Source organism: Canis lupus, chromosome 27, assembly GCF_011100685.1.
Source record: "Canis lupus familiaris isolate Mischka breed German Shepherd chromosome 27, alternate assembly UU_Cfam_GSD_1.0, whole genome shotgun sequence".
Taxonomy (NCBI): Eukaryota; Metazoa; Chordata; class Mammalia; order Carnivora; family Canidae; genus Canis; species Canis lupus.
Window position 1 is genome coordinate 44,527,197 of NC_049248.1, and position 24,557 is coordinate 44,551,753.

The 24,557-nt window shown below is 63.3% G+C and overlaps 2 protein-coding genes and 1 long non-coding RNA gene across 9 annotated transcripts in view; 2 read left to right on the forward strand and 1 right to left on the reverse strand.

Moving 5' to 3' along the window:
- Positions 1 to 5,497, forward strand: part of EIF4B (eukaryotic translation initiation factor 4B) — a 32,035-nt gene extending 26,538 nt beyond the window's left edge. For 2 of the 4 annotated variants that reach the window (XM_038577748.1, XM_038577751.1), the window contains exons 11-15: positions 1,365 to 1,578; positions 2,137 to 2,192; positions 2,735 to 2,843; positions 3,126 to 3,198; positions 3,523 to 5,497. In XM_038577748.1, coding sequence (XP_038433676.1) covers positions 1,365 to 1,578; positions 2,137 to 2,192; positions 2,735 to 2,843; positions 3,126 to 3,198; positions 3,523 to 3,603 — 533 coding nt within the window. In that variant the 3' untranslated portion in view covers positions 3,604 to 5,497. The remainder of the gene's footprint in view (positions 1 to 1,364; positions 1,579 to 2,136; positions 2,193 to 2,734; positions 2,844 to 3,125; positions 3,199 to 3,522) is intronic. The other 2 variants (XM_038577749.1, XM_038577752.1) reach the window with 1 other exon arrangement.
- Positions 1,158 to 15,858, reverse strand: LOC102156972. Of its 2 annotated transcripts, none has more exons than XR_005380177.1 (3): positions 15,726 to 15,858; positions 6,923 to 7,102; positions 1,158 to 2,942 (listed from the first exon to the last, which is right to left on the reverse strand). It is a non-coding gene; the product is annotated as an uncharacterized LOC102156972 (long non-coding RNA). The 2 variants fall into 2 exon arrangements; XR_005380176.1 differs by having other exon boundaries at positions 6,919 to 7,102.
- On the forward strand, positions 9,772 to 24,485 carry TNS2 (tensin 2). Of its 3 annotated transcripts, none has more exons than XM_038577745.1 (29): positions 9,772 to 10,854; positions 13,490 to 13,598; positions 14,090 to 14,127; positions 14,993 to 15,031; positions 15,340 to 15,378; positions 15,505 to 15,554; positions 15,675 to 15,846; positions 16,089 to 16,139; positions 16,470 to 16,592; positions 16,692 to 16,756; positions 17,615 to 17,698; positions 18,131 to 18,243; positions 18,336 to 18,396; positions 18,635 to 18,710; positions 18,944 to 19,073; positions 19,164 to 19,229; positions 19,326 to 19,439; positions 19,551 to 20,762; positions 20,875 to 21,025; positions 21,144 to 21,736; positions 21,854 to 21,943; positions 22,164 to 22,289; positions 22,463 to 22,555; positions 22,647 to 22,724; positions 22,876 to 22,953; positions 23,195 to 23,363; positions 23,524 to 23,592; positions 23,705 to 23,734; positions 23,861 to 24,485. In XM_038577745.1, the coding sequence occupies exons 1-29, from the start codon at positions 10,525 to 10,527 to the stop codon at positions 23,997 to 23,999; spliced, it is 4,488 nt and encodes a 1,495-aa protein (XP_038433673.1). In that variant the 5' UTR covers positions 9,772 to 10,524; the 3' UTR covers positions 24,000 to 24,485. The 3 variants fall into 3 exon arrangements, with proteins under 3 accessions (XP_038433673.1, XP_038433674.1, XP_038433675.1); XM_038577746.1 differs by lacking the exon at positions 9,772 to 10,854 and adding an exon at positions 10,938 to 11,809; XM_038577747.1 differs by lacking the exons at positions 9,772 to 10,854; positions 13,490 to 13,598; positions 14,090 to 14,127; ... (4 more) ...; positions 16,089 to 16,139; positions 16,470 to 16,592 and adding an exon at positions 17,235 to 17,337 and having other exon boundaries at positions 16,735 to 16,756.
- Positions 24,486 to 24,557: the final 72 nt, after the last annotated feature.

A 24,557-nucleotide genomic window follows, 5' to 3' on the forward strand; every position in this document is an offset into this window, starting at 1 on the left:
TCCTGTACGACCAGAGCAATGTCTGGAGCGATGATCTTCTACTCTTGATCTTTCTTTCCTTCCTTCCTTCCTTGAATTTATCGATTGGTCACAAACATCTTTAGTGTTTTGGAAACTGAACTATTAAATCATAACATCTCTCTTCCCTTATTGCGAACCAGTGTTTTGTTTTTTAAGTTTCTTCCTCCCACCTCTAAGTTGATTTGTACTTGAGCATTTCAAAGCGTGGCTCCAGACTGAGATGATTTGGAAGTTCATCCAAGTGTTGTAGAAGTTTTCTGGAAATTATTCATACTGGAGTAGCTACCCTTTTAGTAACAGGAAGGTAATGTCTGTTTGTGACTAGGTGGAAGTGTGATGGTTGGATTGATACCTCCTGAGGAGGCTGCACTTAAAACGTAGAAAGAATCTGACAAAATAAACATTTAGTTGGTTTTCTGGTTTTGTTTTGTTTTTTTGCTTTTTTAAGATTTTATTTATTCATGAGACAAAGGCAGAGACAGGCAGAGGGAGAAGCAGGCTCCATGCAGGGATCCCGATGTGGGACTCGATCCCGGGACTCCAGGATCACACCCTGAGCCAGAGGCAAACGCTCAACCACTGAGCCACCCAGGCATCCCAAAACTTCTAGTTTTGAGAAGACATTTACTGCCCTTTAAAAAAAAAAAAAGATGGCCTGTTTTTCCTATATATCATATTGTGTGTGTGTGTGTGTGTGTGTGTGTGTGTGTGTGTGTGTGTGTGTGTTGAGCCTCCAACTTGGAGTTAACTCAGTGGATCCTGGGGTTTGAGATTTATCAGAGGTCCTCTTCACACACATATACATATTCTCTGGTGTAGACATTTTTTTTTTTTAATTTTTATTTATTTATGATAGTCACACACAGAGAGAGAGAGAGATAGAGAGAGAGAGGCAGAGACATAGGCAGAGGGAGAAGCAGGCTCCATGCACCGGGAGCCCGACGTGGGATTCAATCCCGGGTCTCCAGGATCACGCCCTGGACCAAAGGCAGGAGCTAAACCGCTGTGCCACCCAGGGATCCCTGGTGTAGACATTTTAACACTGAAAACGTAGCAAGGCTATAATCCTAAAATAAAGAGTACTCATTTCTAGGAACAGTCAGGTGGCTTTTCTTGGAGAGCCATTATTTTTCCTATTTTTCTTGAATCATTAAAACATTTCCTCAAAGTGATAATTAATAACCACTGATTTAGGGATAATTTCATCTATTGGGAGCCATATCCAGGTCTTTAAGAATAATGAAAAGAGGTCAATTTGGGTGGGGACCATTTTCCACTCTGTTGAGATCCTAATAAATCGTTGCTTTTCCTGATAAGGTAACCTTCCCACTCTGATTTCACAGATGCACGAAGGAGAGAGAGTGAGAAGTCTCTAGAAAATGAAACACCGAATAAGGAGGAAGACTGTCACTCTCCGACTTCTAAGCCACCCAAATCTGAACAGCCTCTGAAGGTAATGCCAGCCCCTCCACCAAAGGAGAATGCTTGGGTGAAGCGAAGTTCTAACCCTCCTGCCCGATCTCAGAGCTCGGACACAGAGCAACAGTCCCCCACGAGGTGAGTCAGCGTGCAAGCGTTGCTTAGCTGTAGAATCTCAAACCTTGTGATGTCATGCTGGAAAGTGCCCTGACTGTTGGTCTTACGTAGTGTCTTTTAAGTTCTGCTTTCTTGGCTCTCAGCTCCCATTCAGCGCGTGCTGCTGTGCTGCCGCGGGCTCATTTAAGCCATTGTTCAATTCTCTAGAGTTTTGATAACTGGTTGGCATCACTTTGGCTACTCAAAATCTGCAGATTGGTATTCAAGACCTGCCACCGCCACCTCCGGCGGCATGGCTTTTAGGGGTCAGATTACTTCCTTAGGTCTTAGGATTCTCATTTGTAAAATAGAGAGTCCTACTCCCCCTGCAAGATCAGGATGATTCTGAAGGACAGGGTACTTCTACTTAGTGAGTGATCAAGTAGTCGCTTTCATTGTTGTCTTTCCTATATTTCAGTGTCCTACAACGTTAAGTATATATTTTTGGTTCTCTGTAAAGTTGACTGTTTGGTGAACGATTGGAAGTTCATCTGTTCCTTCCCGAAGACTAGTGAATGTAATTATGTGCTTTTCTTCTAGTGGTGGAGGGAAAGCAGTCCCGGCTCAGCCCCCGGAGGAAGGACCAGCAAGGAGAGGTAAGACCAACAGGAAGTCCGTGTTTCACGTAGTAGCCGGAGTCCTCAGTGAAAAGCCTGTAGAGGACTCCAGAAACAACCCGTGTCCTCCTGCACCTGTTTTGTGCTCAAGGTTCTTAAGTTACCTACCCTTTTTTTGCCAGTAGAGGGCAGGAGTGGTCTCTTTGGAGAAAGCACAGCCCTGCCCTTTCCTGGTAGAACATTTCTTTGGTAGGGAAAAAAAAGAATCGGAAGGAAATTCACATGCTCAGTCCAGATTAGAATGTCACCATCTGTAAGGCCAAGGTCACTACTGAGCGTCACAGTCCTTCATTTCCAGTTTGCTCTTCATGATCCATCACCCTACCGTGGAACTTTTTAGTGGGTCTTAACTTGGGGTGAGGGGAACGTGGGAAGAAGGGCTTGGGAGGGAAGTCTGGGTTGGGGTGAGGCTGAGTTTCCCTCGATGCACAGGGGCACGCTTTTCTGCAGCTCAAGGGAAACTAGGAAGGAGACTGGTTCTTTTACCTGCTTTTCATTTGTTCTTGGCATCTCCACTCAAGCAGATGAAAACAAAGTAGATGGGGTGAGTGTCCCAAAAGGCCACAGTGGGAACTCCAGCCGTGGTCCAGGAGACGGAGGGAACAAAGACCACTGGAAGGAGCCAGACAGGTACGCATGTTCTCTCCTCACTCACACTCTCACCTGGTGCTGCATACGTGTCTTGTGGTTAAGCCGCCCTTGGTCCTCCGAGCACTGCCAGGTCTCCTACTGTAAACAAAGGAAGGTCAACCAGACAGTTATAACGCGTCCTCCTAAGAATCTAGAAACACAAGTCCACACAGATAGCAAGGACTGCTGCCTGGAGGTACCTGCGCAGTGCCCTCCCAGTGGCTCGTGGGTGTTGGGACAGTCCCCTCCTAAAGATGTGGTTTTACACTCACACCTCTGCAGGAAAGACGGCAAAAAGGATCAAGACTCCCGATCTGCACCTGAGCCAAAGAAACCTGAAGAAAATCCAGCTTCCGTAAGTGTGGGGTGCTTGCTCGTTTTTTGCCCTTGAGCCCCTTTACGTTTGGGGCTACAAGCAGAGTGGTGGGAAGTCAGGTACTGCTGCTTGTTGGGAGAGCACACACAGCCTAGTGCTCCCCTCCCCTCCCCTCTCTGGGGTGAAAGATGGTGTAAGGGCCTGTGGGCTTCTGACCTGCTCTCCCAGGGGAAATGCTAAGAAAGCCAGCGGGTGTGGCCTGGGCTGGCCCCTCCTTTTTGCCCAAGTAGCAGTATCCTGTTTCTTGGTTTGGGATGTGAGAGTTCAAGGCCTTAGAGATTTTCTCACTCTTGTCCCTTCCAGAAGTTCAGTTCTGCAAGCAAGTATGCTGCTCTCTCCATTGATGGTGAAGATGAGAACGAGGGAGAAGATTACACCGAATAGACCTCTGCATCCTGTGCTTTCTCCTAGTCTCTCCACCCTGGAACATTCGAGAGCAAATCAAACCTCTATCCAGACAAGACAATAAAACTCACCATCTCCTGGAGACCTTTCTTAACTTTTTTTTTTAAAAAAACAAAAAACAAAAAACAGTGAAATGAAATTCTTTTGCATGCTGCTGCAGCCTTTAAAGTATTGAACTAACTGGAGAATCGCCAATGTAGCCAGAGTGAGAGAGACGTACAGCTTTTAACAGAAAAGTTGTGCATTTTTCCGACACATGCAGTTGCTGTGTGATTAGGGCCTGGGGGCCTCCATTTAGCAAAACGGCAGCGGCAGCGGCGGTGGTGCCGAGTCTGGAATGTGGGCAGCAGGGCAGGCTTCAGGAAGAGGGAGGGGCTGCCTCCCGATTCTCACTGATTCTCACTGATTCTCACTCTCCTAGTGCGGCGTGCGGGAATTCTCAGGCATCCCCTGAATACATTTCCATCCTTGGAAAGGTAGGTTTAGTCTCTGAAGTGGTTGTAGTCTCAGGAGGCTGCCTGCCCCCCTGATTTAACTCTGAGTTACTGGGGGAATTTCTTCACTTTTACCCCCGGGGGTGGTTGAGAGTCTGTAGGCCGCTGAAGAACAGGGCTGCTTGGTGACCAAAATGAGCGGGAAATCGTGGTTTAAAAAGAGGCGCTGGGGAAGTGAGAAGTATCTTGCACCAGTGATGGGGGGAATGCCGTGACCTCCAGTGACCCCTGGGGCAGGGAGCGCTTCGGGGTCTGGGAGTCCCCAAGTCTCCTGTACATCCCGGTTTTGCCGTCTCAGACACTGTCCTCCTGAAAGTTCACACGTACCCGCATTCTGTTGGAATCTTGAAGCTTTAAAAAACGTAGACTCTCGTCCCGGGCTTCCGATCCTCGTGCTCTTTGCCGTCACCCCCCAGAAGCAGCTTCTGTTGAAATCCCCCAATCCAGGCGTTCTCTGTGCCCCCAGGAGCAGAGGCGAGCGCGGAGTCTCACTCCTCTCCAGCAGGTCAGGGCTCCTTGGCGTCTCGCGCGCCTTCCCTCCTCTCACACCTCAGAGCTAGGTGGGAGGGAGGGCAGATTGTGAGCCGTTCCCGCCACCTCGATGGGGCTTCTTGGTTCTGCTCTGACAAGGCTTCTCTCCACTCAAGTCCCACACCAGTGTGCGGTTGGGGCGGCTGTGGGGGTTTGGAGGGGTGTTTTAAGCTTCCCTTGAGAGAACAAATGATAATGGGGAGAACCTAACCAGGGCCTGGTTTCTGCTGCAACACAGTAGCTTCACTTGCCTGCTTTTATGTGCACCTTTGTACTGTCCGCCCAGGAGCCGGCGTCCTGAGGGGCGACCCCCTCCCCCCCTCCCCCGCCTCTTGTTGGCAAGGCCCCTGCCATCGGTCCTGCTCGGCCCCTGCCCGGCCCTGCGGCGAGCGGGGTGGGAGTCTGCAGCAGAGCTAAGGAATCCTTCACCCCGTGGACAGAAAAGACTTACCAAGTGGAGGGACTTTAAATAATTGGCTCGACTGGCCGGTAGCCAGGAAGTGGCTTTGAGAGAGATACCCAAGGCTGAAAGGGTTTGGTTGGGGGTTTTTTTTTTGGTTTTTTGAACCATTGAAAAGGTAGGTTTTGCCCTCTTCAGGTCTATTTCCAAATGGTTGTATCCAAAAAAAACTTTTTTTTCCCACTCCCCACCTGTCCCCCTGTTGCCACAGAAGCAGGGGCCCTGTCCCGCTCCCTAATACGTGTAAAATTTGTACAAAATATCTTCTATGAAAATGATTTGTAATCTGTAGACTTAATACCTGGGAGATGTCTTGAGATGTAAAATCCCATCCTTTGGGTTGTGGGGTTTTTTGTTTTCTCCAAATAAATCTGATCTTTAAAGTTCACCTTAATGCTGAAATTCTTTTGACCATATACCTGTGCCTTTCCGTGGCTCCCGCTCGCTCCGTAGCCCCTCGGCATTCAGGTCTGCAGGTGCAGGGGTGGGTTCCGGGGGGGCCCGTGTTTGGGGCTCTGAGAAGGCGAATTTGCATCCGCTCCCGCCAGCGTTTTCGCCCGGTGCCAACTTTTACCGTGACCTTCCCGGAGTCCGCTTCCTGCTTTGTGGCCGGGAGGCCGGGAGGCCGGGCCGCGACCTGTGGCCTGCGGGGCTCCTCGGGCCGGTTGGCGCCGAGGCCCTTTCCCCTTCGTTATTTTTTTAATCTGAGGTTAATTACTGCCAACAGGAAGTTGACCTGTTGTGGTTTTTTGAGAGAAAGGGGGGAGGGGAGAACCTCAAGCAGGCTCCGCACCCAGCACAGAGCCGACGGGACCCCGCGACCTGGGCCAGCCGGGCGCCCCCTTCCCCTCCTGCCGGAGCTCAGGCGGGATCTTCCCAGGGGCAGGAAGGCGGCCGCCCCGAAGGAACCTGGGGGGGGCAGGGAGCCCAGGAACCTGCGCCCAGGACTGGGAGGAAGATGGGGCCGTGCAGACACCTGGGAGCCCAGCCGCCAAGGCCCCACACAGGCCTTCGATCGGACCCATGGCTGCGCCCAGTGGCTGAGGCGGGCCAGCTGCGGCGGCGGGGCGGGGGGGCGGGCACGGGCAGGCCCGGTGGAGCGCAGGTGCCGTGGCGACCGGCCTCGCGGGACGCCCCCCAGCCGTGCTGCAGCAGGAGCCTGGGATCGGGGCGCCCGAGCAGCGCCGGGAGGCTCGCTTCCGGGGTGCCTGGGCCCCGCAGGCCTGGACCCGGGGGGCCGGGGAGGCCCGGGGGGGGGGGGGGGGCGGCTCCCAGCATCCGGGCCCCAGGAGGGGGCGAGCTCCACGGCTGCCCCCATCTGCCTCGACCCCTCACCCAGCAGGAGCCCGAGGAGGCGACCCCCAGCACCCGAGCCCCACCCGGTGCTCCCCGCAGCGCCAGCCCGGCCCGAGCACTCGCGCGGCGTGGGGTGACCGCAGGCCGGGGGGAGGCGCACCCGCACCGCCCCGCCGCTTGACACGGCGCCTTCACCCTCACCTTCCTCACAGCTGCCCTCCGCCCCGGCCCGGCCCGGCCCTCAGTCTGAGCTGAAGTCCGGCCACCATCTGGGGAGCCCCCGGTTCCGGGGAACCTCACGAGTCCCCCTGAGGGGCAACACCGCCGGCCTGAGTGGGAGGCTCGAGCCCTGCTCCCCTTAAGGATGAAGACCTGGGGCGCCGCCCGGCTCAGGAGAGCCTGGAACGCTTGATCTAAGGGTCGTGAGTTCAAGACCCACGCTGGGTGTAGCGACTGCTCAAATAAATAACAACCTTATTTTAAAAAAAGAAAGAAAGAAAGCTTAGAACTGACCTACCCCCTTCGGCAGGCCTCCCGGGCTCCTCGTCAAAGACCTTAATGACATCTGGGAAGGACGAGGTTCTAGAAGAGCTAGCTATAAAGGGGCGCCGGGCTGGCTCAGTCGGTGAAGCGTCCGACTCGATCTCAGAGGTGTTGAGTCCAGGCCCCGAACTGGACTCCACATTGGGCCTGGAGTCTACTTAAGAAGAAAAATTTTTTTTCTTAATTCAAAAACAAAAGAACTATAGACTCCAAAGAAACAAGCAAATTTTCACATCCTATGTATCTGGATTACATAATCAAATCTTCCCCCAAATACCCAGAATGACCCTCAGCCCTGCCCCCTGGCCACTAGCCTCTGATCCCCGTCGCCTTCCTTGGGGCTTCCCCAAACTCCTACCTGTCCCCTCCTCCCAGTGCCTCCCCACCTGTGTCCTCCCCCACCCCCGCCCCAGCCCTCGCCCTCCCTCCAGGCCCTCCCTCCAGTGGTTCCCACAGCTCGGACCCTGCTCTGACCCCGAGACCCAGGCCCTCTAGACCTACTGGACACCAACCCAGCCAAGAGCAATAAGATCTAGGCTCCCCAGTCCAACCCACAACCCCCCCCCCCAGTTCCAAATGCCAGTCTCTGAGGGACCCACACTGTCACCATGTCTCTCTCTCCCCAGCCGCCAGACTGGAATCAGAACCAGGTTGGAATCAGAACCTTTGCCAAAGGCCAGGGGAGCACAGAGGCGACCCAGTTGAGAGCTGAGGGAGGGACGATGGCCTTGGAGCTGGTGGCACTGGCTGCCTTGGCAGGCCCTGGACATTGAGCCCTGGGCACCGGCTTCTCAGAACCCACACCCCCCACTCGCCAGTTTCCAGCATGGGAGATCCAGTGGGGAGGGGGAGGGGGCAGGGTCGGGACGTGCTCAACACTAGAGACCCATGTGGAATCTGAGAATGGGAGAAGATGCAGAGTTTCTAGAAAGACCTCCGTCCCTTCCTTCCAGCTTTCCCTCCAGGGAGACCCAAATCACGCGAGGGCCCATGGGATGCTCCCTGGCACCGGGTCCCCACACTGCACAGGAACGGGTGTCAGTGCCGAGGGGACGCATGCCACGAGCCGTCCCTAAGCCCTGAGGACAGCTTTCTCTGTGCTCAGGAGGGAGGGAGGGAGGGAGGTCCAGCGCCAGCTCTGGCTCCAGCTCTGGCTCCAGCTCTGGCTCCACCTCCAGCTGCTCCAGCTCCAGCTCTAGCTCTGGCTCTGGCTCCAGCTCCAGGTTTAGCTCCAGCTCCAAGCACCGGCTCCAGCCCCAGCCCCAGCTCCAGCTCCAAGCGCCAGCTCCAGCTGCAGCTCCAGCTCCAGATTTAGCTCCAGCTCCAAGCGCAGGCTCTGGCTCCAGCAGCTCCAACTCCAGCCCCAGCTCCAGCTCCAGATTTAGCTCCAGCTCCAGCTCCAGCAGCTCCAGCTCCAGCAGCTCCAGCTCCAGCCCCGGCTCCAGCTCCAGCCCCAGCCCCGGCTCCAGCTCCAGCTCCAGCTCCAGCTCCAGCCCCAGCTCCAGCTCCAGCTCCAAGGGGAGGCTCCGGCTCTAGCAGCTCCAACTCCAGCCCCGGCTCCAGCTCCAGCCCTGGCTCCAGCTCCAGCTCCAGTCCCAGCTCCAGCTCCAAACGCCAGCTCCAGCTGCAGCTCCAGCTCCAGATTTAGCTCCAGCTCCAAGCGCAGGCTCCAGCTCCAGCAGCTCCAACTCCAGCCCCGGCTCCAGCTCCAGCCCCTGCTCCAGCCCCAGCTCCAGCTCCAGATTTAGCTCCAGCTCCAGCAGCCCCAGCTCCAGCCCCTGCTCCAGCCCCTGCTCCAGCTCCAGCTCCAGCCCCAGCACCAGCCCCAGCACCAGCCCCGGCTCCGGCGCCCCCTCCAAGCGCCGAGGGCTGCTGGGCCGCCGGGGGTCCCAGGGGTCCCGGGGTCGCGGCCTGGGCCCCGGGGCGGCCCGGGGCGTCCTCGTCTGCCTGGGGCGCGGGGACCCGGGGCCCTCGGAACCGTGTGCGCGGCCTTCCGGGCTCGGCCGCCGTGTCCCGCGCTCCGCCGGGCGGCCTTCCCGTCCCCGCGTCCCTCCGCGGCCCGAGCCCCGGGAGAAGGCGGGGAGCCGGGAGGGAGCGGGCGGGGGGAGGGGCGGGGAGCGGGGGAACGTGGGGATTGGAGCCCGACGGAGGGAGGGGAGGGCGGCGCGAGGGCGGCGCGGGGCGCGGGCCGGGCGGGAGCGGGCGAGCGCGGCGTCGGCGGGGCGCGGGCCGGGCGGGATGGGCTGGCCCGGGGGCTCCCCCTGCTGCTGCCCCGCCCCCCCGGCGCGCCCCCGCCCCCCCGGGCGCCCCCCGCAGGTGAGTGGCCGCGCCGCGCGGGCGGGAGGGCGGCGGCCCGGGCGTCACGGAGGCCGGGCGGGGCCGGGGCCCTCGGGAGGCGGGGACGGGGGGATGGGGACGGGGATGGGGACGGGGACGGGGATGGGGACGGGGGGCCATGGGCCGGGGATGGGGACATGGGGACGGGGATGGGGACGGGGATGAGGACGGGGATGGGGACGGGGACCGAGGGCCGCGGGCAGCCGGGAAGGGGAGCAGGGGGCGGGGCGCGGCCCGCGCTCACACGGCGGTCCCCCGTCCCCCTGCCCCCCGTCCCCCGTCCCCCTGCCCCCCCCGTTCCCCGTCCCCCTGCCCCCGCGTCCTCCGTCCCCCCGTCCCGCGTCCCGGCCCCGCGGCCCACCCGGGCCCCCGCGCGCCGCAGCCGCCTCCCCGCCCTCTCCCTCCCCGGGCCTCACCCCTCCTCCGCGGCGGGCTCGCGGCCTCTCCTCCAACCACAGCTATTTCCAGGAAGGGGGAGTGTGGGTGGAGGGGTTTCTCCAAACAAACCCGAGGCTTGGGAGTGAGAGGGGGGCCGGGCCGGGGAGAGACTGGCCGGCTCCGGAATGTTCCAGGCAGCAGGAGGGTGAGGGTCCCAGGGGTCTCTGCCCTGAGCGCCCTCCCCCTCCACCCTGGCTCTCCCATCCCCATCGCCCCGCCAGTGGGGAGGGACCCAAGCCGCTTCCCCGCCACCGATCCAGGGGTTAGGGAGCCCCCCAGAGGGAACCACCAGGTGAGGGGACTTCTCAGGCCCTCTGGGGGCGGCAGGTGTAGGGAGAAGGGGGTTCCTAATCAGGGGCCCCCCCAACCTAGCCACCACCACAGTGCTCCTCCTCCCTGCAGCTCCACTGTGACCCAGACCAGGCCGGGCCCAGTTGCCCACACTGGCCGGGGCCCTGGAATGTCCCGGGGCCCAGCCGGGGTTGGTGGGATGGGAGTGGGTTTGCACAGCCAGTGCCCCTCTCCAGTTACACGCTAGGGACCCAAGCCTGGCCACAGAGCTACCTCCGGGCCAAGGTACTCTGGGGACAGACTTCCTGACCTGGAAGGGGAATTAGAGCTTCAAAGGCGAAGCCTCAGCCCAGACCCCTGCCAGGCAGGCCCTAAATAGTGTCCTGAGTGGACTCTGAAGGGGGCTCGTCCCAGAGGAGGCAGGATTAAACCAGCCCTCGGGCACGAAGGCAGGAGAAGCCTAAGGACCTGGTGGGAGAAGCCCGAGCTCTGGTACATTCAGTAAATTCCATGCAAATGAGGGAGGCACATTGGCACATTCTTCCAAGTGACAGCTCCAGCCAGCCTAAGGGCTGCCGGCCAAGGCTTAGGCCTGAGGACCCCGTGGCCCTTAACCCCATATATTTTTGGCAGATCACTCCCCCCACACACACCCACTTCCAAGGCCCCAATCCACCTCCTTCCCTGACTCCCGGGACAGGAAGTTGGCCCTGTTCCCAGGAGGGAGGCAGGAGGCCCACGGAGGGGGTTGGAGCATGTGTTGGGAGGGGGCCTCCTGTCCAGTCCTTAGGCCTGGGACAGCTGCTGAGCAAGGAGAGCAGAGCTAGGAGGGCCATGAAGGTAGTACTCAGGCTGGGGCGGGGGGGAGGGGGCAGGGCCCAGCCCTAGGGCCTGGGTGGGGGGCTGACACAGCAGCCTGGGAAGAGGGGCTGAGGGGCCGGGAGGTCTGGCCGGAAGAGGCCAAGGAATGGGGGCGCGGGGCAGGGTGTGGGGAGGACATGGGGACTGTCAGGAACAGAGCAGCAGGGTGCTCTCAGGAGAAGGCCTTGGTCTGGAGCTGAAGGCTCATCTTGGGGCGAATTAGGCCTTCCAGTGGGGGAGGGGGAGGGGGAGGAGGCCTACTTCCCAACCAGGGGAACTGAGGCAGGAAGCTGCCCCTCAGGAGGACTCCCGATGCTGGGCTGGCTGGGGCAGTGTTCCCAGCTCCCCCTTCCTCCCCACCAGAGGTCCCCTGAGAGCCCGACAGTCCAGGCTGGGAGGCTGGCCTGACGGGGACACAGCGTTCCCCACTGGCCCTTGAGCCCTGCCCTGAGACCTGAATCCTCACCCTGCCCCCACGCGCCCCACGGAAGGTGGGGGCTGGATCTCAGGATCCTTGTAGATCCCTGGACAGGGTGGATCCCTGCAAGGAGCAGCTCCAGAGCAAGGGGACCGGGGGCCAAAGATCCAGGACAGACACTCCCAGCAGGGTAGATCCTGGGAATCTGATCTCCTGGCCTCCCCCACATCCTCCCCCCCCCACTTCCTGGAGCAGCGACCTGCCCCTTTCCCGCCTGCACTCCCCTCCACTTCCAGGGCCGGGCTTCTCCTCACACCAGCCAGACAGCCTGCCCTCCACCCAGGGGAAGCAGCTGCCTCCGCCAGGCCGCTTCCAGGAAGCCCCGGGCCGGGCCCCAGCATTGTTCGGGCCCGCGGTCGGCGCCCCAGCCCGCCGGACACCATGAAGTCCAGCGGCCCCGTGGAGAGGCTGCTCAGAGCCCTGGGGAGGAGGGACAGCAGCCGGGCCAGCAGCAGGGTAGGAGTGCCCGCTGGCGGGGAGGAGGTGTGGGCAGCGGGACGGGACCAGGACTGGGCCAGACCCTGCCCGCGCCCTCCCGGCTCTGCCGCTCTGGGGCTCTGCCTCTGGAGCGGCGGGGCTGTGCGCGAGCAGCACAGTCTGGATCAGAGCAGACCCCGCGTCCACCCCGCTCCACCCCGCGTCCACCCCGGCTCCGCCGACCTCCCGGCCCGAATTCAGGCCGGCCTGGGGATCCCCGCCCCCTAGAGCTGCACTGGGTATACTTCACTGTGGGACCTCTCCAGGCACTATCCTGGAGCCCCAGAGCAGGATATCAAGCCCCTTCCCTGAACCTAAGAAGTTTGGGGGAAATGGGGTGGAAGTGGCAAAGGGAGGGGGCGCGGCGGCCAGGTCTGGAACGTGCTTTAGATTCTGGGGCTTTGCCTGCCCTTGACATCATCCGTGCATGCTGTTAATGCCAAGATGCACCCCACTCTCCTGACAGGTCCAGCAAGGCTGGTCCGGAGAGTTCAGGTGGTGGTTAATTCAGCTGCTTCAGGACAGCCAAGAGAGCAGAAGTGCTTCCCGGGGCCCCAGGATGGCGGGCCAGGAGGCCTATCACTCCATCTCCCCACATTTTCTCAGCCTCGCCCCCCAAAAGAAGCAGCTCGAGGCAACATGAGACAATATTACTGCGGCGGGGGGCTGGGGCAGGGGTGCAGGGGGGGGACGGAACTTGAACTCCCCAGGGAGTGGCCAAATGCCTCTTAGGAGTTTGGGGGCTTGATCAGGATGGACAAGAAAGAAACCATTCAGTGCAGAAAAATGGGTAGAAGGGAGAGGAGGCATGGGTCCCCGGACGGAGGAGTGAAGGGGACCCACAGCGGGAGGAAGGGACTGAGGGCCCTAATGGGGCCTCCCCACCTCACTGCACCCCGGGTAGGGAGGGGCCGATAGGGCATCTCGTCCACCCCTGCCCCCATCCCATGCTGGAATCCCCAAATGACAGGGAGCTCCCTACATCCAGAAGTCGCAAGAAAGCTAATGTCTCCCGGCCGGCTCCTGTCTGCCTGTCCCTCCAGCATCACCGCCCCCTCCTTACACAATTGCGGCCTGCCGGCCTGCCGCCTCAATGCACAATGAGTAAACATGTTGTTCTGACAGAGGGGGAGGAGGGCATGTCAGCTGTCTGAGCGTGGGGACAGCGGGAGCCAGGGCAGCAGAACTGGCTGAGGCCGCTCCTGCCGGGTCAGTCTGGGTGTTGGGCGGCTGACATCCCACATCCGTGTCTGGATCCCCCTCCTGCTCACTCTCCACAGGGACCTTCATCTGGGGAGGGCATATGGGAGGAGAAATGGGGAGCCCTGGGCAGAGAGCACCCCTCACCCAGGAGGGAAGCTCCAGCGCTCGGGGAGGCAGTGACCACCCGGGTTCACGCACCAGGGCCCTCCGAGGGGCCCGAGTGATTCCTCAGAGAGGAGGTGAGCCAGCTGGGGTGATGCAAGGGGGCAGATTCCACACACCCTCAAGGACAGGCCCCGCAGTGGCTCAGAAGCAGGTGTGGCCGAGGGCCTCTTAGGAGTTTGGGGGCTTGATCAGGACGGACGGGGAGGAACGCAGAGCGGCACCGAGACCCAGCCCAGACCCAGAGACGGCGCCGAGCCCTGACACTGCGCCCGCGTGTCCCTCCACCCCTAGCCTCGGAAAGCCGAACCACATAGCTTCCGGGAGAAGGTGTTCCGCAAGAAACCACCGGTCTGCGCGGTGTGTAAGGTGACCGTCGATGGGACTGGAGTCTCATGCAGAGGTGAGGTGCCCTGTCCCATGACTCAGAGCCTCCACCCAGCACCACTGGGGGCACAACTCCAGCGGGCGCACTCACAGAACAGCGGCCGTAACGTGCGTGCTGCCCCTGGACTGGGCAACATGGGAACCAAGAGGCAGCTGCCTCCCCTCCGCACAGGCCTCGCTCCCCATGAGACACCCCCACCCCGCAACCAGGAGACCTCTCTTACTCTCGGCTGCTTCCCCACTCTGACCTGTGATGGGGACCTCCTTCCCTCGCCCCCACCCAGCCTAGCACGTTAGCCCAGCCTGGGCAGTACTACCCCACTGCCATATGCTTCCCCTGAACTGCCCCTGTGCCCCCGCCCCCTGCTCCATCTCAGCACAGTCTCGGAAGTCCCAAGATCTGGTCCCAGGACCTGGGGGGGTAAGGGGTGGGGAGGGCCGCCCCCCCCCCCACTGCCCCAACAGGCCCTTGCTAACCTCTCTCTTCTCCCCACCACCCCTCTCTAGTTTGCAAGGTGGCAACACATAGAAAATGTGAAGCAAAGGTGGGTGCTTGATTGGGGGAGGGGGACTAGAGTCCCTTGCTCTGACATAGGCTCCTCCAGCCACACTGGCATCAACCTTCCACCCCTCATCATTAGGGGACCCCTGCTGGGGTGGGAGAGGGTGCTGTACTGGGCCCTTTAAGAACCACCCTACTCCACCCCCTGGAGGGCTGGCCCAGGCCGGTGGACAGGAGACAGCGTTTGTCTTGGTGCTGTGCCCAGGCTGCAGCTGGCGAGAGGATGGGGGTGGGGAAGAGGAGGAGAATGAGGAGGAGGAAGGGTGGGGTGGGTGGGTGGGGGAGCAGGATTTCAAAGACTGGGCAGCCGGATGGGCTGTGCCTTCCCTCTGGGGAAGGGTCCTCAGGATGCCTGGGTGGGTCTGGTCCTGGGCCCTGGACAAGGCAGGGCAGATGGCACAAGATAGCAGCACTGTCCACTGGGGACCCGAGACAGCCCCATGTCAGGAGGTTCCCCGGTCCTCCTCCTGCAGTGCGGGGGGTCCCGGGGCTTGGAGTTGGCCTGGGGGGGCTGTGTGCCCAGGGGCGGGGTCTCCCGGTGAAAGAGGCCAGTGTCGTCCCTAGCCATGGCCTGCCTACATGGCTCTATATATAACTCCGGCCCCGCAGCTGGATGAATGGGGGTCTGTGTGGGCAGGGGGCTGGGAGCCAAGAGCAACAAGTGGGGGGCCCAGGGGTGGGGGACCGCGAGGCCAGAGGGGAGGCTCCCTTAAATAGAGGCACCTCGGCTGGAGTGTGTGGCCAGCTGCTGAGAGCCCCTCCACCTTGCTGAAGCCGGGGGGCAGCCCCATCCTCAGGCGCAGGAGAGCCTCCTGCACCAGCGCAGTCCCCCCTCGGTGTCCTTCCAGGTGACTTCGTCCTGTCAGGCCTTGCCTCCCGCCGAGCTGGTGAGTGTGCGGAGGGGGGGGGGTGTAAGGAACCTGGCTGAGGTGCCCCAAGGTCTGGCGGCCACCCCGAGGGCCCCCAGGAGGCGCCCCTGGGTACCTGGGTGGACTGCTGTGGGTGTCGCTCGTCCCGAGGGACAGGGAGGAACTGAGCCCTTCCGCGCTTCTTGCCCGTGGGCCGGCTGGGGGCAGGACTCCGTGCCCTCGGCCCGACAGCCCCCGACAGCCAGCCGGGGCGCCCTCCGCACCGTCCGGGGTCCCCCTGGGCCCCGCCCCGCCCTGACCCCGCCCTCCTCCCGCCCCTCCTCCAGCGGAGAAACACCGCCCCCGTGAGGCGCATAGAGCACCTGGTGAGTGATGCCGGCGGGGGCGGGAGCAGGTGCGCCTGGGAGCGCGGCCCCCCGGGGACCCCCCGGCGCTCTGGGGGGCGCCTGGAGCGCGGCCCAACCCGTGCGCCGTGTCCTCTCCCCCACCAGGGATCCACCAAGTCTCTGAACCACTCAAAGCAGCGCAGCACCCTGCCCAGGTAAGCGAGGACGCCGCGGGGGGGAGCCCCCACCTGCCCTGGGGACCCCGAGGCCTCGCGCTGCGCCCCCGCCGGCCCCCGGAGCCCCGGCGCGTGCCCGACGCTGGCTTCGCCCCGCAGGAGCTTCAGCCTGGACCCGCTCATGGAGCGCCGCTGGGACCTGGACCTCACCTACGTGACGGAGCGGATCCTGGCCGCCGCCTTCCCCGCGCGGCCCGACGAGCAGCGACACCGGGGCCACCTGCGCGAGCTGGCTCACGTGCTGCAGTCCAAGCACCGCGACAAGTACCTGGTGAGGGGCGGGGCCTCCCGCAGCCAGCCAATGAGCGGCCCGGGAGGCCCCGGGGGCGGAGCCTCCCGCTGACGTCGCGCTCGCGGGGCGGGGCCTGCGGGAAACGCCCCGCCCCCCCGGGCCGTCCGGGCCACACCGAGCCTGCGACCCCCTAGGGTTGGGAGGAAGACTTTGCTTAGGGCCACAGCAGGGGCGCCTCGCTCCTGGAGGTCACTTCCGTCAAAGCCCCCCTTCGCTTGCAGCTCTTCAACCTTTCAGAGAAAAGACACGACCTGACCCGCCTAAACCCCAAGGTAGGAGGGGATTAAAGCCATTAAGCTGAGCCCCCCCCAATCCCCCCCAAACTGCCCCCCCCAAGCCCCTGCAGCCTCATTAATAGTAGCGATTGGCATCCACCTCGTTCTTACGCACTTTCCCGGATGACTTGCTCCCCGAGACACTCCAAAGCATGGCGCAGCAGGTACCAACCCATGTGCCAGCGAGCAAGTGTGAGGCTCTCCTGGAGGACCAAGAGCCCCTTGACCCTGGCCCCGACTGACCCTACACCCGCTCCCTCTTCCAGCCCCACCCGTCTCTCTCCGGTCGCGGCCCCCACCCTCAGTTGTACCCCCACACCCGCCCAGGTCCAGGACTTCGGCTGGCCCGAGCTGCACGCGCCCCCCCTGGACAAGCTGTGTTCCATCTGCAAAGCCATGGAGACGTGGCTCAGTGCTGACCCACAGCACGTGGTCGTACTGTACTGCAAGGTGGGCTGGGACCTCGGGTTCACGGGGCTGGGGTGCCCTGAGCCTGGGGCGCCGGCTGGCCCTCCATTCCCCTCTCTCTCTCTCTCCCCCTGTCCTCAGGGGAGCAAGGGCAAGCTCGGCGTCATCGTCTCCGCCTACATGCACTACAGCAAGATCTCTGCAGGGTGAGGCTCCCTGGCCCCTGACCGGCCCCTTCCCCAGTGACCCTGTCTCCAGCTGCCGGTGATGGGCCCATCCCCCTTGAAGCCCCCCTTTGTGTTTGGAGAGCCGTTTCCTATAAACTTGGCCTTTCCACCTCCTTTTTTCACTTGTATCTCACCACAGTTCCCAGCAGAGGATTTGTATCAGGTTCCCAGAGCTGCTGTAACAAAATGTCACAGACTGACTCAGTGGCTTAAGACAACAGGAACTAGTTGTCTCCCTGGAGACTAGGAGTCTAAAACCGAGAGGCCGGCAGGGCCGCGCTCCCGCTGAGACCCCGAGCAGGACCCTTCCTTGCCCCTGTCTAGCTTCTGGTGGTGACCAGCAGTGCTTGGCGCTCCTCGGCTTGCCGCTGCGTCCCTCCAGCCTCCGCCGCGGTCATCACGTGGCTTTCTTCCTGTGTGTGTGTCTGTGTCTGTCTGTCTCTTCTCTTCTTCTAAGGGCACCCATCATAGTGGATTAAGGGCTCATCCCTACTCCAGTATAACATCTTAATTAATTCCATCTGCAACGACCCTATTTCCAAATAAGGTCACGTTCTGAGGTACATATCTTTTGGGGAGACACAGTTCAACCCATAACATGGTCTCATCACCCCCGTTTTACAGAGGAGGAAACTAAAAACTCAGGGAACACTTGCCTGAGGTCCAGCGAGTAGTCAAGTGACTGTATGTGGGGCTTCTAGTTCTTTCCACCTCCACCCCGGGGCTTCCTCTAGAGTTAGGGGATCACACATCTCCTCCCTCCCCTGGGGCTTGGGGTTGGGAGGCCTGGACAGATACCAGCCCCTAATCCCCCACACTTGGCCCTGCGGTCCCCAGGGCAGACCAGGCGCTGGCCACGCTTACCATGAGGAAGTTCTGCGAGGACAAGGTGGCCGCGGAGCTGCAGCCCTCCCAGCGCCGGTGAGCAGCCGGGGTGGGGCTGGGCCACCGGAGCAGCGCGGGCCCCGAGGCCGAGGGTCGCTCGTAGGAGCAGCACACCCGCGGGACACAGGGCCTGCGCTGAGAACTCAGGCCCAACACGGTCCCTGCTCTCACGGAGCTTGTGGGAAAGACAGACTTGCAGGACAGTCGGAGCCCACCTCGTCATGGGAAGCAGAGGGCTGGGGGGAAGAGCAGGCTAGGCGGGGGAGCCAGCAACTACAGACCTTTGAGACGGCAGAGGGTTGAGGTTAGATGTGAGGAAGAACTTTCCAGTGAGCCGGGAGACGGGAGGGGCGTGCTGAGAAGGGCCGGCCTTCCAAGGCTGGGCAGGGGTGTGCTTAGTAGAGATGAAACAGAGGGACCTCCAGGGGCGAGGCTTACGTCCCCCCCTCCTGCCCCCGACCCCCGCAGGTACATCAGCTACTTCAGCGGCCTGCTGTCCGGCTCCATCAGAATGAACAGCAGCCCCCTCTTCCTGCACTACGTGCTCGTGCCCGTGCTGCCAGCCTTTGAGCCCGGCACCGGTGAGTGTGCCCCGAGGCGCCCCGCGGGGAGGCCTGTCCTCCAGCCCCTCCGCTGAGCGCCCCTCCGCGCCCTCTCCCGCCTGCCCCTCCAGGCTTCCAGCCCTTCCTCAAGATCTACCAGTCCATGCAGCTGGTCTACACCTCGGGAATCTAGTGAGTGCTCTGCTCCCGGCCTTCCTGCCCTTCCAGCCTCCCCAGGCGCCCCCGCCTCCAGCTCCGGCCACTGCACCTGGTGCACCAGGAGGGAGAGGCTGATGCTGAGCAAGCTGGAGGCGTCTCACTGGGGCTCAGACCCCAGGCTCGCGGCTCCCTCCTGACGCCCCACACCCCCGCCGCCACCCCAGCCCCACTGCCTCCCATTCAGCCTCTGTCCCGTCCCTCTCCTCCTCAGTCACATCGCCGGCCCCGGGCCGCAGCAGCTCTGCATCAGCCTGGAGCCGGCCCTCCTCCTCAAGGGCGATGTCATGGTGAGGGGGCCATCCTGGGGAGGGGGTGCATGGGGGGGCGAACGCGCCAGCTGCACGGTCTCCCGTGAGTCATCCAGAGGCCCACTGGCCGGCGGAGAGCCCGTCCCCAGCGAGGGCATCGCCTTGAGCTGAGGCAGGGCAGAGCCGCAGCCTGACAGTCCCCAGGACGGAAGCACAGAGGGGACGCCAGCGGACAGGAAGGCCTGACCCCCGGTCTCCCTTCCCTCATCCAGGTGACCTGCTATCACAAGGGTGGCCGGGGGACAGACCGGACCCTTGTGTTTCGAGTCCAGTTCCACACGTGCACCATCCACGGACCACGGCTCACTTTCCCCAAGGACCAGCTGGACGAGGCCTGGGCTGGTGAGTGGGAGACAGGTGTGGGGCTGGAGCCCGGGGAGGGGGCGGCCAGGGGACCTGGCTCCTCACCGTGTCCCCCGCCTCCCCTCCCAGATGAGAGGTTCCCATTCCAAGCCTCCGTGGAGTTCGTCTTCTCCTCCAGCCCTGAAAAGGTCAAAGGTGAGAGCCAGCCCCGGTCGGGCCTACAAGTCGGGGCTGCAGGTCGGGGCTGCAGGTGACACCCCGGCCCTCAACACCTGGGTGGCCCTTCCGCAGGCAGCACCCCACGGAATGACCCTTCGGTCTCCGTTGACTACAACACCGCAGAGCCCGCCGTGCGCTGGGACTCCTACGAGCACTTCAATCAGCACCACGAGGACAGCGTGGACGGTGCGGGGCCGGCCCGGCCGCCCACTCCCTCCCTCCCCGCCGCAGACGCCCCTGAGCTGGAGCCTCCGGCAGGCCCCGACATTCACTCCCTCCCTGGTCCTCTCCCGCCAGGCTCCCCCACCCACACCCGGGGACCTCTGGATGGCAGTCCCTACGCCCAGGTGCAGCGGGCCCCCCGCCAGACCCCGCCGGCACCCTCCCCGGAGCCACCTCCGCCCCCCATGCTCTCCGTCAGCAGCGACTCCGGCCACTCGTCCACGCTGACCGCCGAGCCGGCCGCCGAGTCCCCTGGCCGGCCTCCCCCGACGGCCGCCGAGCGCCAGGAGCTGGACCGCCTCCTGGGGGGCTGCGGGGTGGCCGGGCCGGGCCGGGGCGCCGGGCGGGAGACGGCCATCCTGGACGACGAGGAGCAGCCCCCCGCGGCCGCGGGCCCGCCGCTCGGAGTGTACTCGGGCCGCAGGCCCGGCCTCAGCCGCCACTGCTCCTGCCGCCAGGGCTACCGGGAGCCCTGCGGGGTCCCCAACGGGGGCTACTACCGGCCGGAGGGAACGCTGGACCGGCGGCGGCTGGCCTACGGGGGCTACGAGGGGCACCCCCAGGGCTACGCCGAGGCCGCGGTGGAAAAGAGGCGCCTCTGCCGCTCGCTGTCCGAGGGGCCCTACCCCTACGGCCCGGAGCTGGGGAAAGCCGCCAGCGCGGACTTCGGCTACCGGGCCCCGGGCTACCGGGAGCTGGTGATCCTGGAGGACCCGGGGCTGCCCGCCCTGTGCTCGTGCCCCGCGTGCGAGGAGAAGCTGGCGCTGCCCACTGCGGCCCTGTACGGGCTGCGGCTGGAGCGGGAGGCCGGGGAGGGGTGGGCGGGCGAGGCGGGCAAGCCTCTGCTGCACCCGCTGCGCCCCGGGCACCCGCTGCCCCTGCTGGTGCCTGCCTGCGGCCATCACCACGCCCCCATGCCCGACTACGGCTGCCTGAAGCCGCCCAAGGCCAGCGAGGACGGGCACGAGGGCTGCTCCTGCGCCCTGTGCCCCGACGGCAGGTATGGGCATCCGGGGTACCCGGCCCTGGTGACCTACGGCTACGGAGGAGCGCTCCCCAGTTACTGCCCGGCGTACGGCAGGGTGCCTCAGAGCTGTGGCTCCCCGGGTGAGGGCAGGGGGTACCCCAGCTCCGGTGCCCACTCCCCCCGGGCCGGCTCCGTCTCCCCGGGCAGCCCGCCCTACCCACCACCCAGGAAGCTGAGCTACGAGATCCCCGCGGAGGAGGGAGGGGACAGGTACCCGATGCCTGGGCACCTGGCCCCAGCAGGACCCCTGGCATCCGCAGGTGAGGACGAGCGCCCAGGGAAGGGAGATGGGGGGGGCGGCACAGAGGGAGACAGGGCCAAGCTGGGCAGCGGGGGCCGCAGGCTCATGGCCCCTCCTGTCGCCTTCCCCAGAGTCACCCGAGCCGGCGTCCTGGAGGGAGGGCCCCAGCGGGCACAGCACCCTGCCTCGCTCCCCCCGTGATGCTCCACGCAGCGCGCCCTCCGAGCTCTCGGGGCCCTCCACGCCCTTGCACACCAGCAGCCCGGTCCAGGGCAAGGACGGGTACGCGGAGGGGCCGGGGTGGGGGCGCCCAAGCAGCCCGGGGGGCGGGGTGGGGGGAGCGGCTCCCGCCGGGGCTCCGCGCCCTAACCGCCCGCCCACCCGCCCTCCCAAACTGCAGCACCCGACGGCAGGACACCACGTCCCCCACCTTGGTGCCCACCCAGAGGCCAAGTCCCGGCGAGCCCTTGCCGTCCGTTCCCCAGGGAGGCGCCGAAGAAAAGGCTCCCGAGGCGCCAGCGAGGAGCGGGCTTGAGCTCCCGGCCCCGAGCCCCTTCCCCGCCGCCTCCCCGCCCGGCTCACCCCACGACTGGCCTCAGGAGAGGAGCCCAGGGAGCCGCTCGGACAGCGCCAGCCCCCGGGGCCCCGTGCCCACCACGCTGCCTGGCCTCCGCCATGCCCCCTGGCAGGGCCTCCGAGACCCGCCGGATAGTCCGGACGGGTCCCCCCTCACCCCCGTGCCTACCCAGATGCCCTGGCTCGTGGCCAGCCCGGAGCCGCCGCAGAGCTCCCCCACGCCTGCCTTCCCCGTGGCCGCTTCCTATGACATCAGCGGCCCCTCGCAGCCGCCACTGCCCGAGAAACGCCACTTGCTGGGACCTGGGCAACAGCCAGGGCCCTGGGGCCCCGAGCAGGCCTCCCCACCAGCCAGGGGCACCAGTCACCATGTCACCTTTGCACCTCTGCTCCCGGACCAAGTCCCCCAGCCCCCAGGTATAAAGGCCTTGAGGAGGGCGGGGCCCCCTTGGGAGAACCCTGTCCACCTCCCAGGGAGAGGGACACGACGTGGGCGCTAGGAAGCACCGGCGAGCCCAGTCCCTCCCGTCCTAGAGCCCCCTGCGCAAGAGAGCCAGAGCAACGTCAAGTTCGTCCAGGATACGTCCAAGTTCTGGTACAAACCACACCTGTCCCGTGACCAAGGTGAGAGGCCAGCGTGCCGCTCCCATCCCCCTCCAGGCTTGGCCTTGGCTCCAGGACCCGTCCTTCCAGTTGGCGCCCTTTCCCTGGGCTGAGTCTCACTAGCAGGTGGTTCTGGGCTTTGGGCCCAAGGAGGTTTAGACCCGACAGTGCTGGGGCGGCGGAGGCAGAGGGGCAACCCGGGGCTCAGGCAGCCACTGACACTGCTCCCGCCTCCTCCCAGCCATTGCCCTGCTGAAGGACAAGGACCCTGGCGCCTTCCTGATCAGGGACAGTCACTCGTTCCAAGGAGCCTATGGGCTGGCCCTCAAGGTAGCCACAGCTCCACCCAGCGCCCAGCCCTGGAGAGGTACGCGTGCCCAGACCAGAGGGAAAGGGGAGAGGAGTGGAGGGGACAGGCTGCCAAGGCAGGACAGGGCAGGCTGGGCTGTGCCACCTGCTACGGGGGAGGCAGGAGGTGCCCAGCAGGGGCAGAAGCTGGGCCCTAGGGTGTGACCGAGCCTTCCTGTCCCCTCCCCACAGGGGACCCCCTGGAGCAGCTGGTGCGCCATTTCCTCATTGAGACTGGGCCCAAAGGGGTGAAGATCAAGGGCTGTCCCAGCGAGCCCTACTTTGGTGAGCAGGGGGTACCAAGGTCAGAGGTTGGTCCAGGGGGGCCGGCGGGAAAGCTGGGGGCGCCTCAGGACCTGCCTCCCTCCTCCCGCAGGCAGCCTGTCCGCCCTGGTGTCCCAGCACTCCATCTCCCCGCTGTCCCTGCCCTGCTGCCTGCGCATCCCCAGCAAAGGTGGGTGTCCTGTCGGTGTCCTGTTGTCCGTCCGCCCGCTCCCCGTCACCCGCTGAGCCCAAGGCTGTGCCCCCTTGGGGCAACAGAGTCTTCAGCTCCCAGGGAAGGTGACTCCCCGCTCAGCTCCGCCCTTGGCCCTCCCTTCCCTCAGATCCTCTGGAGGAGACCCCAGAGGCCCCGGCGCCCGCCAACATGAGCACGGCGGCAGACCTCCTCCGTCAGGGCGCCGGTAGGAGCCCCCGGGCACAGGGGGGGTGGCGCAGAGAGGCCCTGACGTGGGGGGGGGCGGGTCTCTGACCGGGGGGATCGTCCATCTGGGACCTCAGCATCATGGGCACCTGCTAGAACGCAGGCTCCCGGGGCTCCTTCCGGCAGCTTCCACCGTGGATCCGGGGAAACCGTAGCGTCTGCCAATCAGCAGGTGCGCGGAGGGGAGGGGAGGGTAGGGACGAGGCCTCTCCTGCCCCTAGCCTGCAGCGTGCTCTACCTGACCTCGGTGGAGACCGAGTCCCTGACGGGCCCGCAGGCGGTGGCCCGGGCCAGCTCGGCAGCTCTGAGCTGCAGCCCCCGGCCGACCCCAGCCGTCGTCCACTTCAAGGTCTCGGCCCAGGGCATCACGCTGACAGACAACCAAAGGAAGTGAGTATGTGCACCAAGCCCAGGGAGCCCAGGGGCCCCCGCTTCTGGCTGTGACCCCCCATCCTCCTCGCAGGCTCTTCTTTTTTTTTTTTTTTTTTTTTTTTTTTTTTTTTTTTTTTTTTTTTTTTTTTTTTTTTTTTTTTTTTTTTTTTTTTCGCAGGCTCTTCTTTCGCCGCCATTACCCGGTGAACAGTATCACCTTCTCCAGCACCGATCCTCAGGACCGGAGGTGAGCGTCCCGGCTCCCACGGCCCACGCTCCCGCCAGGCAGCCCCCCCCCCAGACCTCCTCCGCGACACACACCCTGGGTGCATGGCTTCACCGTCCTTCTCTTCCCGCAGATGGACCAACCCCGACGGGACCACCTCCAAGTGAGCCTCCCACGAGCCCCTGCCCCCCACGGGACCCAGGCGCTGCCTCCCTCTCCAGCCGTGGCTCAGCAGTGTCTTGTGGAAGGGATGTTGAGCCCCGTCCCCACTCTGCCTCTGCACCCCTAGGATCTTTGGTTTCGTGGCCAAGAAGCCGGGAAGCCCATGGGAGAACGTGTGTCACCTGTTCGCAGAGCTTGACCCAGACCAGCCCGCGGGCGCCATTGTCACCTTTATCACCAAAGTCCTACTGGGCCAGAGAAAGTGAAGGCAGAGGCCACAAGCTCGGAGCCCACGCCAACACCGCGCACCTCTCAGCACCCCACAGTCCTCACTTCCCCGGGCCCAGGAGCCCCAGGAGCCAGCCCCCTCCGTCGGGAGCGGGGAGCCCGGGACACTGCTCTCCTCCCTGCCCCCAGCCTGCTAAGCCAAGTGGATGGGCCTGTGAGAGGACCCCGCATGTGCGCAGATGGCAGAGACGGGCGTGTGAAGGGTGAGGCGGCATCGGCAGTTGGACCCCGGGGGGATCTGGACAGCCCCGCGTGCAGAACGTCAGGCCTGGAGGGGAGACAGGGCTTGCCAGCTCCACCCAGCTGCAGGTCCCAGCCTGGCAGGCCGGGGAGGCGGGCGGGGAGCAAGGCACTCCCTCCTCTGCCTCCCCTCCGAGCAGAGGGATCAGAGTGGGATCACATGAATAGGGGAGAAAAAAAAAAAAGAGTCTATTTTTGTCTAATAAAGAATTTCTAGAACATTACCTCGGAGTCGGAGTCAAGCCTTGCTCATGGGAAGGTCAAAGCCTCACGTCTCCTGGGGCATCCCAGGCCAC